Source organism: Ascaphus truei, unplaced genomic scaffold (genome assembly GCF_040206685.1).
Source record: "Ascaphus truei isolate aAscTru1 unplaced genomic scaffold, aAscTru1.hap1 HAP1_SCAFFOLD_1672, whole genome shotgun sequence".
Lineage (NCBI taxonomy): Eukaryota > Metazoa > Chordata > Amphibia > Anura > Ascaphidae > Ascaphus > Ascaphus truei.
This window is the reverse complement of record NW_027454566.1, coordinates 5001-19236: the sequence shown is the minus strand read 5'-3', so window position 1 is coordinate 19236 and position 14236 is coordinate 5001. Positions and strand designations below refer to the sequence as shown.

Here is a 14236-nt window from a genome sequence, read left to right as displayed (position 1 = left end):
CATTCCATTATCCACAGGGCTAGGGAACAGGCAAAAGTTAGAAGCCACAGAATGCAGCTGGGTTTTGATCTTGAGAGTACAATCCGGCCTTGGTTTGACAATAAAGGGATGTCCTGGAAGAGGCTACTGCCTGAATTAATTAAAATCCAAACAAAAGTTTATATTGCTGACGTTGTGCTACTGCAGGTCTGTGGGAATGGTTTGGTTACAGAAAAATGTTTAAACTTGCTGTGTATGATCTAGGCCCATAAAAGTAACGTGGCCAGTGGTATCCCTCATCTGGTCTGAAATGTTGCTGAGTTGAGTCTGGGGCCTCACCTATAACAAGGTTGAAGTATTGTACATAATCATAGGTATTTGTTTTTAACAAGGCAATAGGCAAATGTATCAGAGTGATGGGAGGTCAGGTTCTAAAGCATGAAGAGATCAAATGAAAATGGACGATGAAGAGATTTTGGGGTCTATCTACTGTATCTATCTGAGATAGGACTGGACATATATAATTCAGGACAAAAGCTTGGTAGGACATCAGTATCAATTTAGAGATTAATGTGACTGTGTGTCTACCAGGCCAACTCAGAACAGTTGTTACCCTTTGCAGCTACCTGTCCAGTCCTCCAATTAGGACACGGAACCAGCCTTGCGGGAATGGGGCAATTCATAAGTGCTTCTTGTGCGGGGCAGTTGAATGGAGAGTTAACCGCATGGTAACCCCTCAGACCCGGCCTCATGCTAGTTAGTTGGCATTGGAAGATGGGAGACTAGTGTAGCTGCACGGATAGCTCTTTTCAATCCTTCACCTAAATTCAAGATAACAATTGTTGAAAATATTGAGCTGTATGGTTTTACTGGTATACGTTTTTCAATCAAACTGTGACCTAATTTTTGCCAAATCCAAACACTGTTTGTCTCCTTCATGGGGTGCTGGAGGTGGGTACTAAAGGGGAAGTGAAAATGGGGGCCATACAACCATTAAGTAGTGACAGATGACAGCATAGGATGTCGCCCCCAAAAGGGACATTGGCCAAAGGTACCCTCCTTCCCTCTACCATAGTCACGTAATCAAATAAAATGTCTAGTCAAGTAAGCATATTAAAGTATAAACAATGGGTTGATGGGGTCTTTGTTCACCTGGGCAAACATGTCCATGTGCAATTTTCCAGGTATAGCGCAGGCAAATGAAAATCTGTGTGTCTCCTCAGTGGGGTGATGGGTGTGCTTACTGATGGAGAAGGCAAAGGGGGGCGGGGGGGACATATGATCATTAAAGTATAGTTGCTTGGCATTGTTAAGCTGGGTGCATGATATGTATTGTCTTGTTTTATTAGCTAGCTCTGTGTCAACAGATGTAGGGATAAATGATGTTCCTTCACTTGCCACCCTGATTGGCTAAAGTCCAAGCATCACATTCCTATAAATATTACAGCATAATACGGTACCTCTCATCCACTCAAGACAATAACTGGAAGAGAACAAGAGGGAACGGGCTTCTTTTGCAGTTCTGAGACAGACTAAGGTAAACCATCTATTATACAATTCCAGGTGTAAATTGGCTGTAAAGGATGTGATTGGGGTTATGTATTATATTGCGATAATGCAGATTGGGGCCCTATCACATAGAAACTCAGTTTGACTTTTATAGGAGTTTCTGTGCAACAGTTCCCCCGATTGGCCCTATCACAGGTTACTTAGTAACCTGCTATAAGTCTTTACTGATTACATCTTCAGTGCAATGCAGTGCTGGTCCCTACAGTGGAGGAGGGGTTATATAGTTAAACCTCTACATCCCATTATAACCGGGGTTCTCAACTCCCATCCTCCAGATCCCCACAACAGATATCTCAGATATCCCAGCTTCAGAATAGGTGGTTCAATCAGTGGCGCAGTCATAGACGGCACCACTGATTGAGCCACCTGTGCTGAAGCTGGGATATCCTAGAAAACTGACCCGTTGCGGGTTTGGAAGACTGGAGTTGAGAGCCCCTGCATTATTGTACACCCATTGCCAAGCTTCTCTGGCTCAGCAAATCTCTGATGCACGCAGGGCAGGATAGAGGCTAACAGGGAGATTCTCTAAGCTCCCACATTGCCTTTCCTTGCGATCTGACACGGAAGTCCCATTGAAGTCTATGTACAGTAAGTGAACGGGGATTCTGTGTCAGATCGAACGGATTAGCAGCGCAGGAGCTTTGAGAATCTGCCCCTAAGTTTCATGATACATTGTCAGGAAGTTACACAGGGGCCTAGTCTAGAATCCTCAATGACTTTGCTGCCATCTCGTACGATGTGGCATGTTCCCGCTGAACGGTTTGTCATTTGTGTTATCACGGTGTTCAGAAAGTATCTGAAACCCTCTAAAACTGTGAGGAAGAAAAATGCCAAAACCATACGGCGTAGCAGCAAAGTCAGCTCAGATTTGTTCTAAGTTCTCCGCCTGTGATTGTATCACAATCTGACATGCACAGAGAGAGCCACCTCTCTCACAGACGTGTTTTTATTAAAATGTTAATACTCCTGTGCGGGAGCAGGGGGTCTCCGGAGCAGAGCCGCATTATTACAGGTCTGGGGGCCCCCTGCGTCCCGAGATACAGGCACAGTTGTGGGTTGCCGGTATCTCCTATGCATTAAAATGTCCCGGTCAATTGACGCAGGACATTTAAACATTGTATGGGGATACCGGCACCCTATAACGGGGCCTGTAACTCAGGAAGCAAGGTTCCTGGACCTGAAATCAATGCGGTTCAGCTCCAGTGACCTCCTGCTCCCGCACACTAGTATTAAAATGTAAATAAAAACAGCTTCATTACCTTAGCAGCTAGGGGTTAACCCTGAATAGCCTGTTTATTGGCGGCAGAGGGGGTGGATGAATGGGGTAGTTGCCCCAGGTTGGGTGGTTAGACCTGCCAGGAAGGTTGCGGGAGAAGTTAACCCATTCTCTACCTTAGCGGTGGGAACCACTATGGTAATGAAGTGGGTTAACCCTTCATTAAAGCCCTCAATCCAGCACGTCTTTGCCAACTTTCTGGCATGAGACATATCTAAGATATAGAAAAGAAGTGTGTGAGTAATGTTTTTACCAGTGACTATTCTTTTTGTTATAGAAGCTGCAGAAAAATGGACGTTTGCAGCCACTACTGCATTGTAACTGTTCAGGAACTGTTGTTTTACTCCTCATTCCATCTCGTTTTTTTTCCAGGATGAATTCCTTGATGTGCATTTTGTTAGCCGCCTCTGCAATCGCATCGGTACACGCCCTCGTTGACCCTACACTAGATAGCCATTGGCAGTTATGGAAGAAAAGCTTCACCAAGCTGTATTCAAACGAGGTACCAGCTCTAGCACCTTGAACGTCTCAATGTGGGAGATATGAACATGAAGATACACGTACACACATATCATAAGTCAGTAATATATATTTGCTAATGGGATGTGGGGTTCCTGCTGCAGTCCCGGTTCAGAATCATGGTATATTAATGTTTTCGTTTCCATAGCATGGCTGGCATGTTGTCTCAGGCTGGAAGTGTTACTCTAAATCAGGGATGGAAAAATCCAATCCTCACGGGACACCAACAGGTCAGGTTTTCAGGATTTTCCTGCCTCACTACCACTGATTGAGCCAACTGTGCCGAAGCAGGAATATCCTGAAAACCTGACCAGTTAGTGGCCCTTGAGGACTGGAGTTGTCCATCCCTGCTCTAAGTGGTAGCAGGGTTTTAAAATTCCTCTGTGCACACATGCCTAAGAGTGCACATCGGCTGTGTTATTGTCTAACCACAATTAAACACCCTGCTGCGTCTTACTTACAGATACCAGCTTTGAAAGGGAGACACTAGGAAGCAGAGACACCTACAGCCTCATTCACTTCAATGGTATTCGCACGCAGGACTTGTAAATGAGACCTTAAGTCCATAATGCTAATGTGATCCTATCAATAAATCAGTAACCTTTTGTGTAGAGCTGATTACTCCAGCCTCATTATGTGGGTCTTCTCTGCCTCCAGTCCACATCAGCTCGCTACTTAACTCCATCAAAAGCATAGCGAAGCAAGTTAATCCCACATTACGGACATTTTACTAGTTGTCTCCGACCTGCTAAATTTGGGATAACTGGCACTCGTTCTGCACACCTTGCACACATGTAAGGTCACAGGACAGAGTATAACTAACCCAAGCTGGCTCTAAAGGTTTACGTTGTGTGAGTTTTAGAAAGAAGACATCAGGAAACGGGTCATATGGGAAAAAAATCTGAAGTTTGTGACGCTACATAACCTTGAGCACTCCATGGGAATTCATTCTTACGATCTGGGGATGAACCATCTTGGAGACATGGTAGGTACTATAAATTGTATGGTAAGAAGTCAATAATGACAATGCCTGTGATTACCCAGAATCCTTGTCTGCAGCAGAACCACTTTATGACATCATAACATGGGTGAAAGACACTGGTTTGGGGACCCGTGAAAAGCAGGCAACACACGCATGGGTATTCCATCTTTCCTGTACTCGAAAAAGGACCAGCTACTGGATTTTAGGCTCTGTATTATACGACTGATGAGGAATTGGCAACTTCTGTTATTGCAAAGTCTGTGATCAGCAAATCTCCGAACGTAAAATTCAAAGGGCAACAAACCAGCTAAAGCAGTGCCATTTCATCAGCTTTCTAAGGTGGAGGAAAAGTTGTGTACTGGTGTACACTTACCTAGGTGCGTTTGGGATGCGCTACAGTAGGTGATGTTTAGGTCTAGATAGGTCCTAAATTTGGACTGGGGATATTAGTATTTGTATTTAGTGGTGTGATTGTTGCATCAAAGATACCCCTAAAGAGTCACACAATTAACCACAATAACAAATTGCAAAAGATAATATAATAAACTAAATCAATAAATGAAAACTGTATATAAAATGTGTGTGTAACCAATGATAGCTGATGTCCCTGTAGATATACTAGAAAGTACACACATAAACGGCTACTTGTCAGCTGTTTGAATAAAGATCAATAAGTAAAAAAAAAATATATATATATATAATAGCATGTTCTTGTATAGCGCTGCTAATTGTACGCAGTGCTTTACAGAGACATTTTGCAGGCACAGGTCCCTGCCCCGTAGAGCTTACAATCTATGTTTTCGGTGCCTGAGGCACAGGGAGATAAAGTGACTTGCCCAAGGTCACAAGAAGCCGACACCGGGAATTGAACCAGGCTCCACTGCAGCAATCTCAGTGTCAGTCAGTGTCTTCACTCAAAGAGCCACTCCTCCTCATATATATATGCTGCTGGTGAAAAGATTGGCCATACACACTGTGTGTAAAAATACAAAAAGGGAATCCTGTGCTTCTCCCATTTGGGCTAACAATAAATGGGGAAATATCAATGTGTCCATATCCAAAACAGTGTACCGTGTGAGTAAGGGGATAATCTGTGGCAATGACAGAGTCCTCTTGAGTGCTAATAAAGTCCTATTTGGATGTAGATTGGTGCTGCCCCAGATGATAGGATAACACTCCTCTTCAATATAGAAACCTCAAGAAAAATAAAAAGAATAGGAGCCGCTGGACCTTGTTGTGGTTTTTAGGTGGTACTACTGGGTCTAACTAAACCTACCCAGCTCTTTGACTTTCTGATCTAGACTAAATGTACCTAAATACTGCAATCTAAACCTAAAATTTGCATCTAAGCAGAATCATTTATGTGGGGACTTTTCATTTCCAGGCCATTTTTAGAAATAGTTGTTACCAGAAAGTTGATATACTAAAAAGCATGAAGTATAGAAAACCACAATCATTATAACTGGTTCTGCTACCCCTCCCCTCTAACCTCGCCAACTGCAAATTGTTGTCACCACTAGGTCTGTCTATAGCACTTAACAATAGCTATACTCACACCCGATCCTGGTGGAAAGAAACTCTCTTAATTTGCAAAGAAACCACAACAGCCAAATGTGGCTGTGCTGGATCTGTGCAGGCTGGGCGTGGATATGCAGATAGAATAATGATGGGCGCCAGTAGTAGTTTATTTATAGTACAAACAAGTTTTATTCCTAGCCGTTCATAATGCTCGACATGCAGTACAAAAACAGACTTTATTTCAAACATTAACTGGTGGCAAATAAAATGCTTCTTCCCCTGGTAGCTCTCATGCCAATGTTGGGGAGGTACTTATGATTGTTTCCTTAGTAATATTAGATTGTCAATCTCCTGCATAGTGTCATTAATGCCCCATCTCAAGTGGGCCTATGGTGGGCATACACTCGGTTCTCGAGAATTAGTATCCAGTCACTTTGTGTTCTGCCTACCTTGTCCATGCATATTTGAACGGGAGTTTACTTTGGACCTTCCGATGGGGCCGATCTGATTAATGCTCCAGAGCTACTACTCTGAGAACTCCTATTAAGCTCATGCTCACTCCTCTTCCCAGATGAGAACAATCTTGGGCCATTACTACAGGCGCTAACTATAAAGAGCATCTTCCATAACTGAAAATAAGAAAAGGTGACAGGACATCCTTAATACACATAACTATACACACAAACTTATTTACAGGACTCACAGTGAGGCTTCAGTCTGAACTCTAAGGAACCTGTTTCTAGAACATTGGGTGGAGCTATATATATATCCTTCTATATCCCTAGTGACATCAATGTCACAAGACATAATAGAATCAGAGCAGGATGTCATTTCTCTTCAGAGGGACTTGGAGAGACTGGAAACGTGGGCAGGAAAATGGCAGATGAGGTTTAATACAGATAAATGTAAGGTTATGCATTTGGGATACAAGAATAAAAAGGCGACTTACAAATTAAATGGAGATATATTGGGGGAATCCTTGATGGATAAGGATTTAGGAGTGCTTGTAGACAGCAGGCATAGCAGTAGTGCCCTATGTCATGCAGTAGCTGCAAAGGCAAACAAGATCTTATCTCGCATCAAACGGGCAATGGATGGAAGGGAAGTAAACATAATTATGCCCCGTTACAAAGCATTAGTAAGACCACACCTTGAATATGGAGTACAATTTTGGGCACCAATCCTAAGAAAAGACATTATGGAACTAGAGAGAGTGCAGAGAAGAGCCACCAAATTAATAAAGGGGATGGACATTCTAACTTATGAGGAGAGGCTAGCTAAATTAGATTTACTGTATTTACAATAGAAAAGAGGCGTCTAAGAGGGGATATGATAACTATATACAAATATATTCAGGGACAATACAAGGAGCTTTCAAAAGAACTATTCATCCCACGGGCAGTACAAAGGACACGGGGCCATCCCTTAAGGTTGGAGGAAAGGAAATTTAACCAGCAACAAAGGAAAGGGTTCTTTACAGTAAGGGCAGTTAAAATGTGGAATTCATTACCCATGGAGACTGTGATGGCAGATACAATAGATTTGTTAAAAAAAAAGGTTGTACATCTTTTTAGATGGGAAAGGTATACAGGGATATACCAAATAAGTATACATGGGAAGGATGTTGATACAGGGATTAATCCGATTGCCAATTCTTGGAGTCAGGAAGGAATTCATTTTTCCCCTTAATGGGGTTTTTTATTTGCCTTCCTCTGGATCAATAAGTATAGATATAGGATAAAGTATCTGTTGTCTAAATTTAGCATAGGTTGAACTTGATGGACGGAAGTCTTTTTTCAACCTAACAAATCTACGTAAGTACCAGCACTCACTGTCTAATAGCTAAATGATGAAAACAGTTGTAATGCAGAATAAACATTTAATAATAAAACAAACCAGAAATAAATCAAATGTGTTTGCAGAAACCAGTATCACAAATGGGCATGTCACAAAGTGAGGGGTGGGGGGGGGGGGGGGGGGGGGAAGGAAAAGGGGAAAAAAACATGAAACACAAGGAATATACACAAAAAATGGAGAACGGCAAGTATGCTAGGGGGGCAACGTTTCGAGGGACTACCTCTTCATCTGGCCCATTCCCCCTGGTCCAAAAGGTCCCAGAGGTACTTCCCTAAGCCTCCCTTCCCCTATAGCTGGTCAAATCAGACACCCCTGAAAATAGATAGCAAACATACAGTGTAAGCTAAATACAGCTAAACAGCTAATAGCAGGGAAGCAAGAATCCACTACAGTCAATGCCAGTAGTTCAAGTACTACCAGAAACTGTGTGCAATGGTACAGTCAAGGCTGAACACAGCCTGCAAGAAAGCAGCTTGCAAAGAAGCACCAGGAGTCCACAACAGTCAATGTAAGATTAATGGCAATAGCAAATGAAGACAGTAATCAAACCCTGTGGTCTGCTCCTTGTGTTCGTGTGGAGTGCTCTTTTCAACCTCATCTACTATGTAACTATGTAACTATGTAACATACAAAGGCGAGACTGTCCATTTCTGCATAGTTATCCTCAATACATGATGGGGAGGGGAGTAACCTGAGTGATCCCACACAGTAAACCCATTAAGGCCGTTTACCCCTTAAACTACCTAGTAGTCCCAAAAAACATGGCTACATATGAAATATAATATGATATTATTTACACATAATATTTTTCATAAACTACATAGAATTGCACCTCAGGAGGTAGAAAATATTTTAAAAAATATATGAATTGTTGTTTTTTTTTTTTACTATATTTAATCTAGACTAGCGAGGAGGTGATGTCAGTGGTAACTGGTTTACAAGTACCACTCCGGGGTGAGTGGAAAAGCAGTAGTAATGAGTGGAACAGTACTCAGAATGTTAATAAGAAAAGAAAATTGCCCGCCTCTGTGGACTGGAGGGAGAAAGGATGCGTCACTGAAGTCAAAAACCAGGTAAGAACATTTCAACCCTATTTTATGGGACATCTGCCCTAGATCTTAAAAATCCATCTTTCACAAAGGTACTGGAAACATAATTGAGAGACAGAAAATGGCTTGAACAGGATGTTACTCGCGGAAGCTGGAGGGTGGATACCCAGGGGAAATGTGAAGGAAGTACTTTTTCACTGAAACAGTGGTGAATTGGTGGAATAGCCTCTCAGCAGAGGTGGTAAAGACTAATGCAATAGGGAATTCAAAAAGGCTTGAGGTCAACACACAGGAATCCTAAGTATGAAAGAAACCAAAGAAAAGGGGTAATATGAGGAAGAGGAGGAAAGAATAAATTACTGGTACTCCTGTATTGGATTTTAGTTTTAAAGTACTGGTTCTATTGGAAATAAAGGAGCAGTGGTACTCCCATTTTGGTATCCAATTTCCATTATACGTTGAATGTTCAATTAATATCAAATCCTATTTGATGGATGTGCAGTGCACAGGGATAGGGCCTTCATATCTTCTGTGTCCTTTCTTGTAGGGTAAGTGTGGTTCTTCCTGGGCTTTCAGTGCGGTGGGTGCCCTAGAGGGACAGCTGCAACGGAAGACCGGCAAACTGGTCTCTCTCAGTCCCCAAAACCTTGTGGACTGTTCTTCAAAGTATGGCAACAACGGCTGCAGTGGGGGCTTCATGACAAATGCCTTCCGATATATTATTGACAATAATGGCATTGATTCTGATAGCTCATACCCTTATCAAGCCAAGGTGAGTTGATACCACACCATTAACCATTGAAATAAGGGGATGGTAGGCAATGGGTACATTCCTAAACTGCCCTCGTGGTTGTGGTGATAGCTTTTGACCAACACATACCGCAAATTAGTGCAGTTTATAGCTTCTACAACCTTATAATCACATAATTAGAATGACGTATTCATGTGTCTCACATCATCCCATAAGATTGTAAGCTCTTTGGGACAGATATTTAATTTTCCTCGTGTTTACACGTATGTCTAATGCTCTGAAATGCAACTCCTTGTATTTTCAATTGCCCGTCTGCTTCTACATTAAAGCGCTGGGGGTTGGCACCAGATATTTTATTAAATGAATCAAAATATAGTTCTAATTCTAATGACATATTAATGAAAACAACCACGGTGGGTAATATTCTATTTACATCCAGTAAATCCCAGTAAAGTGCATAATTGAGGGTTTTTCGTACAAGCTGATGAGCGTTCAGAATGACCCTTTTAACATGTTCTTATTAATTCATTATTAGGCTGACACGTGTCATTATAACTCGAGTGCCAAAGCTGCCACGTGCTCCAAGTACACAGAGATTGTGCCAGGCACAGAGCAGGCTCTTCAGGCGGCCTTGGCTAATGTCGGGCCAATATCTGTAGCCATAGATGCTTCTCGCCTCTCATTTTACTTGTATAAAAGCGGTAAGTGTTGAACATTTCTTCCAACCTTCCGACCTCTCGTCAGTCTCCAGCCGTAACCGCAGAAATAAAGCCAACCGTGGTTTGCCCCTATACCCAGCTGTTTCTGTTTCCTTGTGTTTAATAGCATGCCATTTTCAGGTGTCTACAATGATAAATTCTGCGGTAAAGTCGTAAATCATGCAGTCCTTGCAGTAGGCTATGGCAGCCTTAACGGACAAGACTATTGGCTTTTAAAAAACAGGTAATGAATCTACAGGCTGCTTTAAACAGGTAGGAAACAAATGTTTCAGCAATAACTCCCAAACCTCAAAAACCTATGTGGTAGTGGCAATGTTTATATATAAAAAAAATATATATTTTTTTTTCAACCCACCATACCTTAACTAAGTGTGGTAAATCCTGTCCCTTGCTTCTTTTTTGCATAACCAGTATAACCAACCCTACACTGATGAGACCCATTAAGGTCGAAACAGTCTGTCTGTGGGTGGGTTTACTGGCTATGCATCTTAACCCTGGCTGTGCTCAAAGCTGTGACCATGCAGCAAGCTTAAGCTTATAAGGGACCATGTTTAATGGTTTTGAAGCAAACGGTGGCACTGTGTGCTCATTTGCATGTCATTTCCCAGAATCCCTTGCTGCAGTGGAAGTGCTGTGTGCTGGGTGATAATGGTGAAAGGCGGGGTTGCAGACCTGTCTAAGACATGCAAATGAGTATACAGTAATATTTCCATTTGATGTATGTATATATATATATATATATATATATATACATATATATACAGTATATATATATATATATATATATATATATATATATATATATATATATATATATATATATATATATACATGTAGAGGTATCAGTACCGTGTTAGCCGAGCTTCAATAATCAAAAAATAAATAGATGATACCGTTCTGTGGCTAACGAAATGCTTTTATTTGTGCGAGCTTTCGAGATACACTGATCTCTTCTTCCGGCGATGTTACAATGAATGAAGCAAAAGGTATACTTAAAAACAGTGTCTCTTGGAATGTTATCTGTGCTGGTCCTTCCCCCGGTGTGGATGTGTTTTATGGCTAAAGGTGTCAAATGGTTACTGAAAGCAAGTGAAGAAAGAGTGTGTATGTGTATCAGTGTGAATAAAAATGAATAGAGAGCCCACAGTGTAAAGCACTGTATATACAGTAAGAACTGTAATATACAGTAATACACTGTGTAAGAAAATAATTACACAACATGTACATTGTGTAATACAATTATAGTGCTATTTAATAAGCCGAAATTATTGTGAACAGCTAGGATAATTTGAGTAACTCCTACTCTGTGGGTCGCTAGCAGATTTGGAGACCGTACCCACCTAAAAAACATGTTTTCATAGTGTTTTATGGTATGTGGATTGTGCACGAAGATAATATAATTCGGAACAAAACAGTAATAAGGAAGTTAGCTTTTGGGGAAAAAAATCAGTTCTAAAATAAGGGAAATTAGCAATTCAGACACAAATAATAAAAGATTACAGAAACAGCCTCAGTGAGGAGGCCATATAAGTAATGGGATAAGGAAATGTATAAGTTAGGCCTTAACCAGTAGTGATAATACTCCAGTCCAGGGGTGCGCAAAGTGGGGGGCACAAGATTCTCTGCGGTGGGGGTTGATGTTTAAGGTAAATGCCGGGGATCGTGCAAGGCCTTTGTAAATTCACTTAACTTGCAGCGATGCGTCTCCATGGCAACGTGATGTCACATAACATAACGCCACTGCGCCATTTGATGCCGGAGCAGGAGGGGGTGGGGGGGGCGAGCAGGGTGAGAGGGCAGGCAGGGGGGTGCAGGGAGAAAGCTTTGTGCACCCCTGTTCTAGTCTAGGGAATAAAAAGTACCACTCCTTTCCTTTCTTTATTACCACTGCTTTTCTTATGCCATATTGATCACTGGCTGTCAGGACTTATGAAAGGGTTACTAGTATTATACATTTATACTAAATAAATAGAATATGTACTAAATCGTATAGAATTATAGCAAAAAGCACATTATTTGTCAAACAAAGAGATAATTTTACTATTACTTATGCAGTTATTAAGTTTTCCTTCAATGGATAAATGCGAGTTTCACTGTTACTGGATGTGCCTGGGTATATTCTGACATGGAAGACTATGGTCCCTATATAAAATGCTGTGTACCTGCTCCACCATGAAATGACTCATTAGAATGGAGTTCAGAGCTTTGCTGACCTGGGAAAGCTTCATAGCGTATTGGCCAATGTTTCCGTTTGATGCACAGCTCCTCACGGAATTTCTTTCTTTCTCTTCCAAGCTGGGGTGTAAAGTATGGAGACGAAGGTTACATTCGCATCGCGAGAAACCAAGGAAATCTCTGCAGTGTGACGACTTACGCGTCCTTTCCACAACTGTGAAACGGGTTTCTATGTCAAGGAATCTAGCAAGAGAAAATATCAGGAAATTGTGTGTTAAAACTTCATCTAATCTAGCATATACGTTTGATTGATACCTTAACAAATCCAGTAAATATCTTGACATAACATGAACACGTTTTCTCAAAGATGTGCAATCTTCCAGATTGTAGGGTGTGGAACAGATTGAGTGTGTGTAAGTGTTTGTCCTAATTCATAATGCATCCCTCTGCACACCCTCAAAAAGACTCCTTTTTTTGGAGCAGATCATATCTTGTTGCCAATGTATCAGGGTCTTTGCTCCAATTTTCATCCTATGGGCGCTATCTTGTGATTTGGGGAGTGTCAATGGAAAGAGTTAGGGGGGAGTTACATGATGCACAGATTACGTCAGTGCTGCCGTGATTCTGCACCAAAAACTCTGCCAGGGTTAAGCACCTAGCTTGATGAAGATTGGGACCAATGTCCTATAACAGAGGTGGCCAACTGCAGTCCTCAAGGGCCCCAAGAGGTCAGGTGTCAAGGATATCCCTGCTGCAGCATAGGTGACTCAGTCAAAGACTGCACCACCTGTGCTGAAGCAGGGATAGACTTAAAACTTGACCTTTTGGTGGCCCTTGTGGACTGGATTTGCCCCCCTGCCCTGCAGACCTCATTGTCTACGTTTTTTCCCTTAAAATTTCATTTTTTTTGTGGTGGAGAAACCCCTTGGGGGTAAATTCTGCATAATCCGAAGCGGCTGTTTCCGCTGTTTTCGGTAGAAAAATCCCCATATACTTCAGTAGTGATTTTCATCCAAAGACGTTCCCCGAAAGGCCGGTTCGGACTATATACCATTTACCCCTAAATCTCACATATTTTGTTTCTTGGAGGTTGGATCTCTGCAATTACATATATCCCATTGCTTTCTATGGAAAATCTGACATTTCGTAATATTAATAATCGTTAGATAATTATCATTATGATTTCTCTCAGCAACGTCATTGTCTAACAGGCGCTGGTTTCATTAAAATACCTAACTGATTTCAAACAGTTTGAAGTGTTGTCCTGTTTTTTTTTTTACTTCAGTAAGTCATGATGGCATTGTTTAATAAAATGTATGTGTTGTACAGATCTATTTCACCTAATGTCCAGAAGATTGATTATTACCAAACAAATGTGTAAATGGCTATTTTTAACCATAGAACAGCAATTTTTACTATACAGAAAGCCTGGTATATTAACCTGAGGAATGTCGGTACGCAAGAGAACTGATTTCAAATCGATGCAATCTTGGACTCACTGCGAGTGAGTAAGTGCAAATCCAGAATATGTTGCTAAGCCTTATCGTGTGATTACAGTAGTAAAAAAAAGTGGCTTATATTTAGGGTGACCAGATTTTTAAAAGTAGAAGCCGGGACACATGAAAACAAAAACAAATGACCTCATTTAAAAAGAAATATTAGAATGGTACAGTAAAATCGGTGTTATCTGGCATGTGCTGGATATGAGAGGTGCCGGACAAGCACAAATTCCTGTTAACTAAGAGTTATACCATACTTCTAATACACATTTTAAAAGAATTAGAATACATTATGTAGTCTAGCCTTCGACCGCTAATTATTTTCCTGGGCCCTACCAGTGTA

The 14236-nt window shown here is 41.4% G+C and overlaps 1 protein-coding gene across 1 annotated transcript; it reads left to right on the top strand.

Moving 5' to 3' along the window:
• Positions 1 to 1391: 1391 nt before the first annotated feature.
• On the top strand, positions 1392 to 13607 carry LOC142476734 (cathepsin S-like). Its single transcript, XM_075581894.1, has 8 exons — positions 1392 to 1516; positions 3197 to 3326; positions 4206 to 4328; positions 8603 to 8773; positions 9297 to 9521; positions 10036 to 10201; positions 10340 to 10442; positions 12515 to 13607. The coding sequence occupies exons 2-8, from the start codon at positions 3198 to 3200 to the stop codon at positions 12612 to 12614; spliced, it is 1017 nt and encodes a 338-aa protein (XP_075438009.1). The 5' UTR covers positions 1392 to 1516; position 3197; the 3' UTR covers positions 12615 to 13607.
• Positions 13608 to 14236: the final 629 nt, after the last annotated feature.

Coding starts and splice junctions, on each gene's coding strand:
- LOC142476734 (XM_075581894.1), top strand. CDS start 3,198: ATGAATTCCTTGATGTGCATTTTGTTAGCCGCCTCTGCAATCGCATCG. Junction 3,327..4,205: donor CCAAGCTGTATTCAAACGAG/GTACCAGCTCTA, acceptor TGTGAGTTTTAG/AAAGAAGACATCAGGAAACG. Junction 10,443..12,514: donor TATTGGCTTTTAAAAAACAG/GTAATGAATCTA, acceptor TTCTCTTCCAAG/CTGGGGTGTAAAGTATGGAG.